At 40.5% G+C, this 18255-nt stretch overlaps 1 protein-coding gene across 4 annotated transcripts in view; it reads right to left on the bottom strand.

Annotated features, from left to right (window-relative positions):
• Positions 1–18255, bottom strand: part of Slc35a3 (solute carrier family 35 member A3) — a 41515-nt gene that overhangs the window by 22349 nt on the left and 911 nt on the right. For 2 of the 4 annotated variants that reach the window (XM_050137955.1, XM_050137897.1), the window contains exon 2: positions 311–515. The exons of 1 other annotated variant lie outside the window; for it this stretch is intronic. In XM_050137955.1, the coding sequence (XP_049993912.1) occupies positions 311–497 (187 nt within the window). In that variant the 5' untranslated portion in view covers positions 498–515. Of the gene's footprint in view, positions 1–310; positions 516–18002; positions 18135–18255 lie in introns of those variants that run through there. One more of the 4 variants, XM_050138017.1, reaches the window with a different exon arrangement.

Genomic DNA, 18255 nt, shown 5'->3' on the forward strand with positions numbered 1-18255 from the left:
AATATTTATTTATTTATTATGTATACAATATTCTGTCTGTGTGTATGACTGCAGGTCAGAAGAGGGCACCAGACCTCATTACAGATGGTTGTGAGCCACCATGTGGTTGCTGGGAATTGAACTCAGGACCTTTGGAAGAGCAGGCAATGCTCTTAACCTCTGAGCCATCTCTCCAGCCCCGAGAATTTAAATAATGTCTGGAGAAATTAAATAATGCAAGAGATCAAATGTGCAGTTACAAATATATTCACAAATATATAAAAATTAAACTAATAAATTAAAAGAAAAAAAAACCACCCTAGATACATACTACTGTCTTTGTAGACTAAAAATATGCAGGCCATTATCTTCAAAAGTTCAGCCACAACCACTGCTGTAGACGACAGGTAACGAGGACCCTCCTCTTTTAAAGTCCTAGAATAACGCATTGTTAGAACCAAACTGGTAGTCTGAAACACCAAAATTCCCAAGGAAAGATACTTTAGGTTGGCAGACATTGTTTTCTCTTCATTTGTCTGAAAAACAAAATAAGCAGGACAAGTTAATCAGTATTCTGTATTTGAAATACAGAAACTACTATCCAACAAGAGATGGTGGTTCCAAACAAGATGATAGAAGCCTCCTCTAATCACAACAAAAAGCCTGGACCAAAGACAAAGGCACCTCCCAGAAAACTCAGGCTGAAAACATATGTCAAGAGATGAGGCAGTATTGAATTCTTGGAGATGTTTGGTAACCTCTGTTTTCTACTAAGTGCTACAGTGCCATATAATTGGGAACTGCCAACAGTGTAGAACAACAAACAGCTGAGGAAAACTCCATTTCTCTAATCACACGACTAAAGACAGTCATCCTAAAAACGGTTACCATTCCAGCTAAATACTGTATGAATTGTAGGGGAAAGCCTTGTTAACTCCCAGCACCTGAACCCATGAGAGCAGAGGTGGTGACTCCTCCCTTTCCCACTAGAATCTGCAGAGACTATGAGTCTCCCTGTTGGCCATTCCTGCTACATACAAAGTGAATATCAGCAAACAGAATTTCCACTCTTCCCCCAAGCTGCAATGAATAAAAAAGATTTAAGTAGGAGCCAGAGTTTCATAATATACAAGTGTTCAAGATACAACTCAAAATGAGTATATTCATTATCAAAATCTTTAAAGGTCTGGCCTCTAGAGTTTCCTCTCAGGGTTCAAAAGAAAGACACTACAGTAAGTGAAAGGACTAAAATCTGGGGGTTAAAAACAAACAAACTCCTCACAACATATTCTTTCTAGCCATGTCTCTTTATTGCTCTCTTCCTTGTTCTCTATTCTAGTTCTTCTGTCCTAACTGTCTGTAATTTCTTAGCTCTAATTCTGTCTCAATTCTAATTCCAATTATCTGCTACATTCTTCTTTCTCTTCTTCCTCCTCCTTTCTTCTTCTTTTCTTCTTCATATCTCTAATTTCTGGGATGCTTCTGTTCCAACTCCTGCTCCAACTTATGTTCTGTTCTTTTTGTTCTTACCCAGTTATAAAGACCCACAAAATCTTGCAGGCATTGAGTAACTAGGCAGCCCTTGGTCCACTAGCACTTTTGTCAAATGTTAGCAAGCTCAAAGGCCTTTTAGATCTGAAGTTCACCGCATTTACTCTAAGCAGCTGAAACAAAGAGGAGACCCAAGCCTTTAAATGATCAGATCTGGGGCTTGATGTCTATCAGAGGCACCAGTGGAGGTTTGTCTTTCTCCAGGCTGTGGGGAGATGGTTAATTATTTTTCCCAAGAATAAGACACAAGCAGCAAATCTGAACTAAAGTCATCAATAAACTGAGGTGAAGGTGAGTGTGAGGAGTTAGGAATCTTTTAATGCAAGGTTAGTTTTATTATTTCTTATCTAGTTTCATTGCTTTCTTATCTACAAATGAGGTAAAATCAGGGCACGCTTATTTTTTCTCTCTGAGCAGCTAGGAATTAACAGTTTGGGGCATTTGGTAATTCTATGTCCTTGAATATCTGGGAATGTCTTAAATGGAATACTTTTGCCTGGACCATAAACACTGACCAAATGCCTGCCAATAAAGATAATCTCTAAATTTACACTGAAGAAAAGAACAGAGACCTGGTAGTGGGAAGCAGGTTTCTTGATTGTGTGACTGTTTTCACACATAGCTAGGGGATATAATCAGCAAACCCCAAATGCAATGGAGAAATTGTGCCCAGTAAATGATCAAATAGGGCTGAACTGTGGGAGATAAATTCCGAATTTGTAACAAAAGGAATTAAGCTAAAGTGAGAAACCTATAGCAAGAAACAGGCTCTTTATTCACAAGATGATAATTCCAACACGCCTTGCATCTTGGCCTAACCTTCAGAGCCCTTGGCTTTGATGGGTTGACCTTGTGAAAGGAGGCTGATTAATTACTGAGTAATTCTGTGGCTCGTGGCAATTCACCAGAAATCAAGACAAATCTTAACTTGGTTAAATGGCAACAATCAACAGATGACACAAAAAATAACCCAGATATTGGTGTCACAAGAATTTTAAGGAAGTTACCATAAAAATACAGCAACAAAATACTTGGGAGAACAGGCACTGCACCTTGCCTGGGTGGCACAATAGAGCCAGCCACAAAGTAGTGAGCATGGGAGAGATGTCCCCATTACTCATCTGTCGTGTGGCAGCTTATGGGGGTGAGATGCCCTCATCATTACCTGAGGTAGGTGGGAAAGCTGGCCCTGAGATCATAAGAGTGTATGAGCTGTCCGTGTTCCCTACCAACTGCAACACCTGGGAAAGCAGGCCCTGCACCTCACCTGGACAACACAATAAACCTGTTGGTGGAGATGTGGTTGAGCCAGCCCCAAAGTTGTGAGAGCTGCCCTCCCACAGTCCACCCCAACCCTGCCCATCAACGCCTGAGGTAGGTAGGAAAGCTGACCCTTAGGTCATAAGAGCAGTTGCTGGGTGGTGGTGGTGCATGCCTTTAATCCCAGCACTTGGGAGGCAGAGGCAGGCGGATCTCTGAGTTCAAGACCAGCCTGGTCTACAAGAGCTAGTTCCAGGACAGGCTCCAAAGCCACAGAGAAACCCTGTCTCGAAAAACCAAAAAATAAAAAAAAATAAAATAAAGAGCAGCAGAACTGTCCCTGCCCCTCATCAACTGTAACACTCAGGAGAATGGCTCCTATGCCACGCTTAGGTAACACAGTAGAGCTGGCTCTGAAGGGGTAGGTGTGAGAACCAACCCTGAGGACGTGAAAGAGGGAGAACTGGCCCTACCCCTTGCTAATCACTGCAAGAGGTGAACTAACCAGGGCAGTGCTGCAGAGCCCACCCTAGTGGTGAGGATAAGGGAGAGCTAATGGGCTGACCAACCCTGCAACTACCCAGAACCAGGGTTATAAATTGACCCACACCAACATCCGTCCATCTGAGATCTACTGGAGCACGTGAAGAGACCAGACCTGCAGACCCAAGGCTGCAGGATCTCCACAACACAGGGTAACAACAGGATAACCGAGAAGAGTTCCAGTAAGGACCCAGCATCGATAGCGTAGCAGAAACCAAAGGCCTCGAACCAGACCAATGACTCTTTGCAATGAATACTTGCAAGTAAAGATATATGGATAAAAGAGTTTACTGTGTGATTCATTGTGTCACACTGCAGCTTGCATGACAATATTCAATTTTCTTTTTCTTTATTTTTTTTCTCTTAGATATTAGTTTATTTTATTTTGGGGGTAAGGTTGCAAGGGCAGAGGGTGGATATGAAGGGACAGGGAAATAAATGTGATGGAAATGAAGAATGTAGAAGACACAAAGAATAAAAAAAATAGTAACAAGAAATTATTAAACTTTTAAAAATAATATTAAAGTCATAAAGACAAGAAATAGAATAGCTTTCATACACTTTTACTCAGGTTTCCTAATAACAACAGCCACGGTCCTTCTACTCTAATAAAATATGTCAACATTGCTCCAAGAGATTTTTACTAGTACTATCATTATTTCTTTTAAATATGATTTGGGTAACGCCAGGAATTGAACCTACACCTTCACACATATGGAGATTGCTATCTTTCTCTAAGCAACAATCCAGTCCCAATAGACTCACCTTAAATGAAAAGCCAGAAATATATTGAAAAGTAAAAGGACTAGGCCATCTTAGTCCTTTGATACCTAGAGTCCCAGCTATTTGAGAGACGAAACTAGGAAGATCACTTAAGACCAGTCTGGGCCACTTAGTGAAGTCCAGTCTTTCCAAAAAAGGAAAAAGAAAGGGATTCGTTGAAGGGAAGAAAGAGGAGTAGGAGAGAGAGATGGGCAGGAAGGAAAAAGATACCATGAGAAAAGTATGACAAAAATGGACTTATATTAATATCAAGCAAAAGTTTACATAAAAATTACTCCTAGACTGGAAGAATATTTCATAGTAATAAAAGAGTAAAGTGTTTACCTAAATTGTTCTATTATTAATAAAAATTTAGGAGTTAAACAATGGAGTACAAACCTGATAGATCAAGAAAGTAACAGAGGAACGACTAGCTGACCTTCTTTCTCCAACTTCCGAGATTGAAAAGGCTGCAAATCTCTCCAAATTTCCCCCTATCTCTTCCTGTGCCTCTCTATCTAAGCCAGCCAAAATCTCTAAGGCTAATTCTGGTTAGGTAGTTGTGGACTCCACCCTTGATTCAACTTCAATTATTTAACTTCATTAACAGTCTTGGAGCATCACTGTGCAGTCAAATATCCCACAACAAAAGGGTCAATAGACCAACAAGTTATAGCCATTATAAAGGTATATGTACCCCATTATGGTAGCTCCAAACAAAATGAACAGAAGTAAAGGAAAAATCATAGATAAATCTAGTCATAACTAGAAATATTTAACTACTTTTCTAAAAAAAAATGAGAAAAAAATCAGTAAAGATCTAGAAGGCTTCAACAATTCTATAAACCACCATAACTACAGAACACATGGAGACAGTTCACTCACTTCTTCCAACAAACAGCTTAAGCATAGTTGTTGCCAGTGTTTTGCACCCAAGGTCTTCTTATACCTTTTGCCTCAGATTGATCTAAAGATATAATTCCAAACAAAATCCCTATAGCCTTCTGTGGTGAACCAAACAAGAATGGCCCCCATAGGTTCATGTATTTAAATGTTAGTCAGCAGGGAGTAGCACTATTTAAGAAGGATTAGGAGGTGTGGCCTTGTTAGAGGAAGTGTCACTGGAGGTGGGCTTTGAAGTTTCAAAAGGCCAAGCCAGGCTCAGTGTCACCTGCCCCCCCCCCCCTTAGCATGTGGCTCTCAACTACGTCTCCAGCACCAGGCCTGCCCACATGCTTCCATGCTCCCTGCCATGATGATAATGAGCTAAACCTCTGAAAATGTAAGCAAGCCCCCCAATTAAATGCTTTCTCTTATAAGAGTTGTCTTGATCATAGTGTCTCTTCACAGCAATAGAACAATGACTAAGATACCTTCTTCTTTACTAGACACTAGAAAGCTGATTTCTTTTTTTTTCTTCTTTCCTTTTTTGGTAATACTTTTTAAGTTGTCAGTTTCAGGACCTGACTTTTTTGCTCAGGTTGTCTCAAAGTCTTGGACTCAAGTGACTCTCCTGCCTTAGCCTTTGAAGCAAATGGAGCCACAAGTCATATGCTGCCAAGATGCACATGCATATATGAAGGACTAGGCAATGAAAACAATTTGGAAAGAGCAGGTTGAGGGAGTTAAATATAATCCTGAGCTTTCATACTTATTAGAAAGCTACAGAAAAGTGCCATCATAAGACAGAAGTACAGAGCAATGAAGTAGAGTCCAGAATGCTGGAATCAAAGGCATGAACTATCATGCCAGACAGAAACCTATTCTTTTATGGGGTGGGGCTGGGAGAGTAGGAGGTTCGAGAGAGGGTTTCTCTGTTTAACAGTCCTGGCTATCCTGGAACTCTCTTTGTAGACCAGGCTGGCCTTGAACTCAGAGATCTGCCTGTCTCTGCCTTTAAAGGTGTGTGCCACCACTGCTCGGCTCAGAAACCTATCTTTAAAAAGATTAACATTTATTTTGCTTGCATATATGTATTGCACCACGTGTGTGCCTGGTGCCCATGAAGCTCAGAAAAGGGTGTGCAATCCTCAGCAACTGCAATTATTTGGCTGTGAGCTATCATGTGAGTGCTGGGAACTGAACCCAGGTCTTTTGCAATAGTAAATATTTTGGACAACCGAGCTATCTTTCTAGCCCCTTAAAAATGCTGTCATTATTATTTTATGTGTATGAGTGTTTGCCTGCATGTGCGTCTGTATGCCATGTTCATGAAGTGTCTACACCATCCAGAAGAAAGCAGTGGATCCTCTGGAACTGGAGTTACAAACTGTTGTAAGCTACTACGTGGGTGCTTAGACTAGAACCCAGGTCCTCTCAAGAGCTGCCAGTGCTCTTAACCAATGAGCCATCTCTCCAGCTCTGAGAAAACTATTCTTGAAGGCAAAAGTGCTGTTTACAAAATTTGGCAATTCAAACCCACTTCTAAATATACTCCAAACATGAACAAATGCCATATTATAAGCATAAAAATTTTAATAATGAAAAACATGTTTACCCTGATTGCTCTTTGGGCTGACAAGGGAGGGGGACTTGATTGGGGGAGGGGGAGGGAAAGGGGAGGCGGCGGTGGGGAAGAGACAGAAATCTTTAATAAATAAAAATAAATAAGTAAATAAAAAAAGAAAAAGATAAACTGTAAAAAAAAGAAAAACCTGTTTACCACTAAATATACATACATAAATCACTAGAGATATTATCATAAATATTTTATTTGAATTTCAGAGACAAAACTTAAACAATATAATTCTTTGCTATACAAATGAATCACCTCATAGGAACAAATACAGAGACTTCTTTATTAACCCCTCTGCCTCATTTCTGTAAATCCTTATTAGCAAAAAAAAAGTCCTAATATGAATGCAAAGATAGCATGTTGTAGGTCATTCATACTTGAAAACAACATCTACTTTAACCTCCTCGTGTTAAAAGTGAAAAATAAATAAATATGTATATTTATGTATATATATACACCTATGTGTATAAATAATTATTTATATACTGGGCTTATATCCAGAATATATATTATGTAATTTATAAAGATAATTGTTATAATGTAGAAAAAAAGACAAAAATCAATTTAAAAATTGTCAAAAGATATTTCACCAATAATAAAGACAAATGAACTAATAAAGAAAAGATGTCTGGCTTCGCAGACATTAAAGAAATAAAAAGTAAAGCCACAATAAGCTATACTTATTAAACTGCCAACACTTGAGGAGTGGAAAGTAACTGGACAGCATTTTAGAAGTGGGTCATGCTTTATAAACTATCTAAGATGACTGGATTTCATTTTAAAAATGAGTAAAATAATGAAGTATGAAAATTTGTTCATGGTCACAAAATTAGATATTAGAGAAACCAGCTCACGTAATTAATAGCCTTCTTGGTTCATAGTACATACTACGGTAAAATGCTAGTGCACGATGGTGCTTTTCTCTCTACAAAGAAAGAAAGTTGCCAGCCACCACAGAAAATGTCTAAGAGTGATTTCAAATATGTTCAAAGAAGTCAGTTAGTACTTATTCTGTGCTACCAAGAATATTACTACACGGATTTTAACAACTATGGTCCCATTTATTAGCAAATGAAAATGTAAAAGGTTCAGTTTCTGCCCAGGCATGGTAGTACATGCAAGTAATCCCAGCACTTGGGGGTAAGTGGCAGGAGATCACCACAAATTGAAGACCAGCTGGTTTGCATAGATTCCAGGCCACCTAGGGACATAGTTAAATACTGTCTCAATAAACAAAGAAGTTTCCAAGTCAGTATGTACTTTCATAATTTTGCTTTTCCATTCCCAAACATCTGTGTACACACTCTCAAATGCAGGGCTTAGGTGTGTTTCAGTCTCTTCCTTTTAAACCACAGTGACATTAACCACAGTGACGTGATGGAAATCACGCAGCTCCTACCTCTCAAATCCTTCCTGTCCTCTGGGCAGGAAATGTTTCCAGTTTGGTTAAGCTCTCTTATAGAACTCCCCTTCCTTTTTGTTTGGACTGATCAAATTCAGGTCCTGACATACCAGGTCAGATCCCAGCCCTCATCAATAAATCTTGCACTTGCTTATCAATTGTCATATATCATCCGAATAGCTGAGTACATTTAATATTTATAAAGTTGAGTTTATTACTTCTAAATCTATTGAAGGTTTTGCTATGTTGTATCCAGAACCTAAGTACTTGCACATGCTAGTCAAGAATCTTCCACTAAGCCACATCCTCAGTAGACATTTTGGCCTACAAGTTCCTAGTATATTCTAAATTAAACAGCTTTTCACTGTTTCTCACTGCCCTTTCTTCCCCCAAGGTGTTCCGTGTCTGTTTAAACAAGACACTATCACTGATGTGAATTACAGGTCTGTCAATTTTTAACTTGTTCTTTCATAGACTACAGAGTTTTCATTATTATATTCAAGCAAAATTACACTCAAATATTTTTTTAGCTATACAAATACAAAACCTATTTCATGCCAACTTACAGATAAAACTTATTCAGCATCCAGTGATACGGAAAACAATGTGGCCTAACAATAGAAGCTTTCCCCTTGCATTGTGTGGCCATGCATCAGTGAACTAACTCCACACGCTCCCTGTACTATCTCCTGCCCTGTACTATTCTGCACTGTCACTTTGCCCCTGTGCTCATTTCCCAGCACTAAAGACAAGGGTTAAAGGAACCCTCCAAAGAACAGAACATAATGGAAAAGCCAGGTAGTACCAAGACACACCAACTACTATGAAAAATTCAAAACTAAGGAGACAAGAATTTAAAAACATAAACAAGTCTCAACCGTCCAGATTGGAATAAGCCATCAGATATGTAAGTCACATTTAGTATGGTCAGACACTGTCATTAGCACTGGGTCCATAGTAAAAATCAAAACATTCTAAACTATGTTTCTGCATGGGCCTTATTTGTTACCAGGGAAGATACACCCAAACAATTCAAGATACAGGAGAAAGAGGAGGAAAGGAGAGAAGAAGGGAGAGAGGGAGAAAGGGCAAGAGAGGAAAGAAATGAAAACTATATATGAACTGTTACAGCAGGAAAAGGAAATATAGGGTAAAAATGAAAGAGAGAGAAGCTATGTCAACTTAGATAAGCTCCAAAGATCCCCCCAAAGCCTTTCTGTATGTGGTCGTGTTATAACCAGGTAAACACTAAACATGCACTAGAGTTAGCAGGCAGATGTGAATTAAGAGACTTTAACTGAAGACTGCCAGGCTTAATGTAGGGAGAATTAGGGAGATGGCTGGATGGGTAGTGTTTACCACTAGGCCTGACAACATGATTTCAATCCCTGGAACCTCACATCACAAAAAGGGATAATCAGCTCCTGACAGCTGTCCTAACTTCCACATATGTGCCACACTAAATAAACACATAACAAATAACTGCAATTTAAAGTTCTTTAACCTAGTATCAGCAGGTTCCAGTGTCTCCTCACTCTTCCTTGCTCTAGGTCAGCCCTTCTTCCCACTGGGCAGCAGTGGCCTCAGCATCCATCAGTCTATGAACAGACTCTGAGCCTCCTTGTGGAGGTGGCAGTGCTCCATAAAATTTTCACCAGCTTTAGTCATGGTCCTACTCTGATGACAGGATTGCAGACATGTGACTTTCTAGAGTTCTTTGGAAACTCTGACTTGTCCAGCCTACACCTGTGTTACGATGGCCACTTAGCAGGTTTGAAATTAATTCTCTTCTTCTTTCACCTTTATTTTCCTTGTTGCTATTCTAAATGTCCTACCCCATAACACTGAAGGATTCTCTTTTCCCAACCAAGCCCTAGCTGGTACAGTAATTGAGAACAAATGTGGCCTTAACTCTTCCTCAGAAGTACAAGAATCATAATGACAGGAATCTGGAATTACTTTTCCCATCTGACCAGGTTAACAGGAACGGAGATGCTGGTAGTTCGTCACGCAGAGGGAAAAGTACGCTACATCTTCCTTTACAGAAGCTGCATGATGAACGACTGGCTAACCAACCACTGTACTGGCAACAGGAGCACAAGAGCTTTCAGTGGTAGCTTCTAAGTAGCTACAAAACTTGGAGATAATAAAACTGGGCCCCAAATTCACAGCCCAAGAGCCAGACAGAATCAGAAAGCTTCTACCACTGTCCTGGAACAAAACCATGCTTCATTTAGCAAACGTGGCATTTCTAAAAGACAAATTCAGTCTGGTCCTACGGGAGGCTGAAATAAAGGCAGACTGAATTTAAAACCTTACAGATCTCAGGGTCCTATATTCTGCATACTTTTGTAAACTCTGCATTTCAGTCATCCAAACTTGTACTAGGCTGACTACCCCCAATACCACATTCTGGTCTCTGGAACCTACACTTGTTTCATTACCTGGAGAAGGTTATGGAAAGAGTACCCTTTTTATGGTCAAATGCAAGTGAAATTAACACTCTTGAAGCTAGGATGATGGGTCAAGCCTATAATCCCAACAACTGGAAAGTGGTACGGGGCATCAGGAAGTGTTCAAAGTCTTCTTTGCTATGGACTGCATTTGAGACCAGTCTGGAATGCATGAGATCCTTCTCTCAAGAAACAAACCAAAAAAAAAAAAAAAAAAAAAAAAAAAAAAAATTAAGAAATGAGCAATATTAAGATAGGCCAAGTGTGTATACTTGTATCCCAGCATTTGGCAGAAAGGCAAGAGATCACCTCAAGTTCAAGGCCAGCCTGGTTTATTTTCACTCTGGAAGGCTTGTTTCAGGCCTCCCAGAGCTTCGGAGTGAGACCCATCAACTCCAAAAAAGTGGACATAAGAGAATAATACACAAGGATCTAGTACACAGCACAGTGAATAATATTGTTTCTTTTTTTAAAATATTCAAAACTACCTTATTTTTAGCAGAGTAGCATCTTAAACATGCTTACAGGATTCTACTAGATATTCAGTATTGTTACTCTTCCTTTTACCGTCAAGAGGCCGAAAGAAAAATAGACAACAAAATTGTTACATGGACAAAGACTGCTTCACTCTTTCCCTACAAGCCAAGGTCAGGAAAATGCAGCAGTTCAGTGTGAAGAGAGAACACAGGAGGAAATGGAAGGTTCTGCAAAGCCCAAGCCCTGCAACCAGCATGCCATTCAGCATCACCTTTACGTCTAGACCCAGGGATGGTGCTGCCCTACAGGAGTGACAGGAACTGCTATGCAAATGACTGCATGTTTTCCATGAGCTCACAAGTCAAAGATGGATTTCCCATCCAGTGGCCAGAGGCAATGGGATTTTTCTGTGGATGGCAGGCTACACACAGAAGCTTGTTCTTAGCTCTCTTCTCTGTTGCAGTAATGCAAAAATTTTTTTTCAGATTTAAAAAAAAAACAGTAAAAAATGCCTGGCAGTGGTGGCACAGAGCCTTTAATTCCAGCAGCGCCAGGAGGATCTATATGAGTTTGAGTCCAGCCTGGTCTACTGAGTGAGATCCAGAATAGTCAGGGATACACAGAGAAATCCTGTCTCAAAGACAACAGACAAGTTAGAGTTCTGTCCTGCAGCACTGTGCCCTGCTTCCCCACTGCAGCAGCACTTGGTGACAGTTTACACTTCTTAGCCTCTACACCAACTGATGACTCGGGTAGTTCACCACCACTAGCTTACATGTGCCTGCTTCTCCCTCTCTGTGAGGGAGACAGAATCTTCAGATGGAGAACAGTAAAGGGGGCATGAACTTTAGATGCAGCAATGAAAGCGGTTTTTGTTTTTTTTTTAGTAAATTTTTATTTTATGTATATGTGTATGTACTTGAATGTCAGTGCACCATGTGAATGCAGGAGCCTGCGGAGATCAGAAGAGGCATCAGGTCCCAGGTAACTCAACTTTCTGACAGTTTTGACCTGTCATGGGAGTGGTAAAAACCAAACCTGGATCCTCCACAAAAGCATAAAGTGCTCTTAACCACTGGGTCGTCTCTCCAGGCAGTCTTTGTCAAAGTGCCGTTGAGAGAGTCCCACAACTTACTGTGTTATCTAAGGAAAGAGAAGACAGTCATGGACAATTGTTAGGGTTGAGGATGAGTCCTGCCCCCAGATTTGTTGCCCACCCAGCATGTGTACACACAGCTGCCCTGCTATCAATTTAAAAAGTCTCCCGAGACAGAGAAATCAGTCTGGGATCCATAGAAAACACAGTTCTCTGCTTAAATTTTTTCTTTGAAAAATTTGCTGAAAATAACCCTCAAGGATAGCACCCCTCCAAATACACACAAATTATCACCAGTACAATGATGAGTATGTTAAGGAAATCATTCCCTGATACACATAAAATCATTATGCTATATACCCTGTATAGACAATTTCTATTTGTTAATATAACTCAGTAAAACAAAATGCATTTTTAAATGAAAAAAAAAATAGTTGAAACAGTGATGCATGGCTATAATTTACTCAGTCGACTGTGACTGAGTAAATACAATGAGATCTTAGGCCAAGCAGACAATAAGAAGGAACAGGAGATTTGAAGGTGCTAGTTTTCAGAAATGGAATCCTGCAGACACAAGCCAAGGAATGCTGGCAGCCACCAGCAACTGAAGAGGCAAAGAATGCACACTTGCCTAGGGCCACTGGAGGGAGCAAAGTCCTGCCAACATTGACTTTGGATTTCAGGCCTCTGGGAAGAGAATGAACTCTTGTCTTAAATTACCAAACTGTGTGTTAATTTTTACAGCAGCCACAGAAAAATTCATGTAGGAATTTAAACCTGATATTTTAAAAAACTAATTAACTTTCTCTATATCAAATTAGGAAGAAAGTTCTTAATGTTAGGGAAGCTGGTAAGAATTAAGTTTGGGGAGTGTGTGTGCGTGTGTGTGTGTGTGTGTGTGCATGCAGTATAATTTAGTGTTAAAATGTGTGCTTACCATGAATAAGGCTCTGGGTTTGATCCACGTTACAAAAATGCATATAGACATGCATACAGATGTACAGAAAACAAGTAAATTTCAGTACTTAAAAGGAACTGATCCAGCTAGGGTGATGGCATCCGCACTCAGAAGGCCGAGACAGGCAGATTTCTTTGAGTTCAAGGCCAGCCTAATCTACACAGTGAGTTCCAGGACTGCCGTGGGTACTTAGAGAGACACTGTCTTAAAAAACAAATAAACAAAACCCCACAAAAAACAAAAATAGGGAAAGTAGAAAAAGACAAGATCTCCTGAGTAAATTGAGAGCATGGGGACCTTGGGAGAGGGTTGTAGGGGAGGGGAGAGGCAGAGATGGGAGCAGAGAAAAATGTAGAACTCAATAAAAATCAATATTTTTTAAAAAAAACAGAGGCAGGAGGATCTCTGTGAATCTGAGACCTGCCTGATCTACATATGGAGTTCCAAGACAGTCAGAACTAAATAGGCCCTGTCTCAAAAAATAAAATAAAAATGAATCAGTCAGTTATCAGTAAAATTGGGGTACATAGATTCCCTGCATTTCATATTGGTTCAATAAACACTTTAAAGAAATGTAGACTTTGTGGTGCACCAATACATCCTGCCACTATGATGAGCAAGAAAGGGAAGCTGAGCAGTTCAAATGCTGTGGAGAGAGGCAGAACTGGAGACTGCAGCTCAGTGCGGAACAGGCTGAGGCAAGTGGCCTGTGCTGCAGGCCATGTCTTGTCCATGTCTAGGACCTCCATGGTCCTACGGCAGCCAGGGTCTGTATGGATGCTCTTGGTCCATATTACCACCAAAAGTCATGCAGAAGCCTATGGTCTGTGCTGTCACCTGAAGCCATGCTGATGTCCAAGGGCCCTGCTGTGTCCTTGCTGGTCCTCAACACGGCTACAGCAGGAGAACTGATCCCACCCCTCTCTAGCTACCAAAGGTGGTGCCCTCAGTGGCATGGGCCAAAGAGAGCTGGCCCCAATGGCATGGACTTTGGAGAGCTGACCCTGGTGGCCTGGGTTTGGGAGAAGTGGCTGAACCTTAACCACAGGATCTCCATGACTGGGGCGACAGCAGGATAGCTGAGAGGAGTGTCGGTGAGGGTCCAGTATTGATGGATAGCAGAAGCCACCTGAACCAGACCATTGAATGAACTCATTGCAATGAACATTTGCAAGCAAAGCTGTTTGTGTAAAATGGTATACTGTATGACACACCGCAGCACCTAATGTCACTAGACAAACAATTATGTGACAGATACATGGGAAAGAAGGAGGAGCAAAGTGGTACACACATGGCGGAACTGGAGACAAGTGAGATGCTTTTTTTTTCAATTTCAGTTTTAATTTTTTTATTTCATTTTGTGGGGTTACAAGGGTGGAGGGCAGACATGGAAGAACTGGGAAATGAGTGGGATCAGGGTACATGATGTGAAATTCCCAAAGAATCAATAAAAAAAATTGTCTGGTGGTAGTGGTGGTGCACATCTTTAATCCCAGCATTCTGGAGGCTGAGACGGGTAGATCTCTGTGAGTTTAAGGCTAGCCTGGTCTACGGAGTAGGTTTTAGGACAGCCAAGGCTACACAACTATACACACACAAAAACAAAACCTAACTTGAAAAATAAAAAGGAAAAAAAAAAGAAGGGGGGAAGGAAGGAAGGAAGGAAGGAAGGAAGGAAGGAAGGAAGAGAGAGAGAGAAAAAGGGAGGGAGGGAGGGAGGGAGGGGGGAGAAAGGAAGGAGCTGAGTATGGTGGCACATGCCTTTGGAGGCAGAGGCAGGTGTATCTCGGTGAGTTCGAGGCCAGCCTGATCTACAAAGTGAATTCCAGGACAGCTAGAGCTGTTATACAAAGAAACCCTGTCTTGAAAAAAAATAAATAAATAAATAAAATAAAATAAAATTATTCATTTCCATAGGATCAGAGAAACTTTACCAATGTTACAAAGTGATTCTTTACCACTTATTCTAGATTTTTTTAGTCACACTAGAGATAGATCCCAGAACCTCACCATGCTCAGCAAACACCCTCACGCTCTACTGTACCAATCAATTTGTTTAACTGTCACTATCAAAATGCAAGACACCACGCAGATGCTCTACCAGCCTCAGAGGCTTAGACGCACTATAATCTGATGTGCTTAAACTCTCCTAACTTACCCTCCATTCAGCAGGTGGCTTAAGAAAACATACATTTGCCGGGTGGTGGTGGTGCATGCCTTTAATCCCAGCACTCAGGAGGCAGAGGCAGGCGGATCTCTGGGAGTTCGAGGACAGGCTCCAAAGCTACAGAGAAACCCTGTCTTGAAACACCCCCCCCCCCCAAAAAAAAACCATACATTTAACCACATCCCTTCCTTATTTGTAAAGTCCTCATAACCCGGTCCTACCTAACTTTCCTGTCATAAACTACTGCCTATCGCAAACTAGTCATTCCTGTGTGTACTTTTTGAACAAATATTTGTCTTTTTAAAAAGCCTTCCTGGAAGACTTAGGAAACGTCACTAAGAGATGATAGTATCTGAGTCCTGTAAGATTTATAGACCTACAAGTAGAGAAGGGAGTGTTTCTCTCTTCCCTCTCCCTTGGTAGTACTGGGACTCGCTGTAAGCTAAGCACATGCTCTACCACTGGACTATCCCCCAGTCCTCTTGCACACCTAGCCCTTGTCGCTGCCCTCTTGTCTTACAAGAGCACTCATGAATTTTATCCAGCACACATTATGCCAGTGATTTCGGAAACCAGAATATAATCGGTTTCTCTAGTTGTCTACCCAGAACTGTTTATCAACCACACAGATTAAAAGATCTCGCCAGGCGGTGGTGGCACACGCCTTTAATCCCAGCACTTGGGAGGCAGAGGCAGGCAGATCTTTGTGAGTTCGAGACCAGCCTGGTCTACAAGAGCTAGTTCCAGGACAGGCTCCAAAACCACAGAGAAACCCTGTCTCAAAAAAACAAAAAACAAAAAAAAAAAAAAAAAGAAAGAAAAAGAAAGTGAGATTAGGGGGCTGGAGAGATGGCTCAGTGACTAAGAAAGTGACCGCTCTTCCCTAGTTCAATTCCTAGTACACACACATGGCATCTCACACTGTCAGTAACGCTAACTCCAAGGGATCCAAAGACCTCTCTTGGCCTCAGAGAGCACTGGATACAAGTGGTGCACAGGCAAAACACTTAGGTACATGAAGTGCTAAAATAATAATAATACTATTAATAATAATAAAAACTCCAGTTACAGGAGATCTGATGCCCTTTCCTGGCCTCTGCATACAAGTGTACAGAGGCACATCTAGGCAAAACATCCATATGCAGCCGGGCGGTGGTGGCGCACGCCTTTAATCCCAGCACTCGGGAGGCAGAGGCAGGCGGATCTCTGGGAGTTCTGGGCCAGCCAGGTCTACAAGAGCTAGTTCCGGGACAGGCACCAAAGCTACAGAGAAACCCTGTCTCGAAAAACCAAAAAAAAAAAAAAAAAAAAAAATCCATATGCACAAAATAAAAATACCTACTGAGCTATCTCACTGGCTCCAAAAAAAAATCTTATTCAACTTTTAAGGAGAAAAAAACAGAGTAGGTATAAAGTCATATGTAAATCTTTTTTGTGGAATGAACTTGTTTCTTAGGCTTTTATCTGACCTAAAGTTTCAATTTTAGATTAACTCTAATTAATTTCTACCGCATTGCTGAACCTAGAAGACAGTCACTTATCTTCATTTTTTTTTCAGTTTGGTTTGGTGTTTTCATTTGAGATAGTAGCTCCTATGTGGTTGATAAACAGTTATGGGCAAACAACTATAGAAGCTGCTTAATACTCTAGCTTCAAAAGTTACTGCCATAAATACCAACAGCAAAACACATTTTAAAATGATGACTAAAAATATATAACGGGGCTGGAGAGATGGTCCAGGTTTTAAGAGCATTGACTGCTCTTTCAGAGGACCAGGGTTCAATTCCTACCACTGGTGGTATACAACCATCTGTAATTCCAGTCCCAGGAGATCCAGAACCTTTTTCTGGCCTCTGAGGATACTATATGCACATGGTACACATACATACATTCAAGCAAAACACATATAGAAAATAAATGTTTAAAAACACCTTTTAAAAAATAAATTTTAAAATTATTATACATATATACACACATGTATACATATATATAAACATATATGTGTGTGTATATAAACATAGCAGGCCTAGTTGCAAAAGTCTGTGCTCTGAATGACATACAACCCTATACCCATCCCTGACAAGTCTAAAAAAAAAGAAAGAAAGAATACACACACCACTCTTTCATTATTGGAGAATTATACTCTTCCATTAATGGAGATAATTATGTTGAATAGATTTAGAATACACTTGCTGTTTTTAGAACTGAAATCTAATACTAAGCAACCAATTCACATTGATCTGAACTTTGGGGGAAAACCCATGAAGTTATTTAATGTCAAGTGGGAATTCACCTTTCAAAAATTTTCAAGAAAAGAAGCTTTACTGAATCATAACATGAGGCTTTTAACATAAATTATTTCCATTGATTCTCTTGCCTATCCACATTAACTCAGGATTTAAATTCTTTAAAAGGCACATGTTTAAATACATATTATATCCATGTCAAACACAAATGAAGTAGGACCTAGAGCAAATTACTTGGCCTGTGTGGTCTTCAATATCCACCTATAAAATGGAACCAATAATAATCACCCTGCTTTAGAGATAATTAGGATCCAATGGAAGACTGCCACAAGTTAGAGGCTAGCCTGGGATACTTACTAAGTTTCAGGCCAGCCAGGAAGACTATGCTGTGAACAACCCTATCTCAAACTAAACAAACAAAACATAAAAACATACAACGTGCGCTGGATAAAGTAACTTTTTAAAAAGAATGAAAGGATCGCTTTGATTTGAGTCATGCAAGGGTTTAAATTTTGAAGGGTTTTTAATGACTGCCTAAATTATTTAAAAATCTATTATGGGCTAGGGGTATTTCTTAATAGGAAAGCACTTACCTAGCACGCAGTATGCCCTAAGTTCCATCTGCAGGACCACTAAATAAATAAATGGTCGCTGAGTATTTCCCAGAGAAGTGCCAGAGAACGGCATTAAATTTCCGGCTTTAAAAAGCGATTACAAAGAACTGAAGTTACAGCTCAGCAATATGAATGCTTGACCAATATTCCCACGGGGTTCACCTCACCTCGCCCCGCCCAGCCCCGCCCCGCCCCGCCCCGCATCACTTAACCAACACGGGGGGGGGGGGGG

Source organism: Alexandromys fortis, unplaced genomic scaffold, assembly GCF_014885135.2.
Source record: "Alexandromys fortis isolate MF-2015 unplaced genomic scaffold, M_Fortis_MF-2015_v1.1 scaffold_19, whole genome shotgun sequence".
NCBI classification, from domain to species: domain Eukaryota; kingdom Metazoa; phylum Chordata; class Mammalia; order Rodentia; family Cricetidae; genus Alexandromys; species Alexandromys fortis.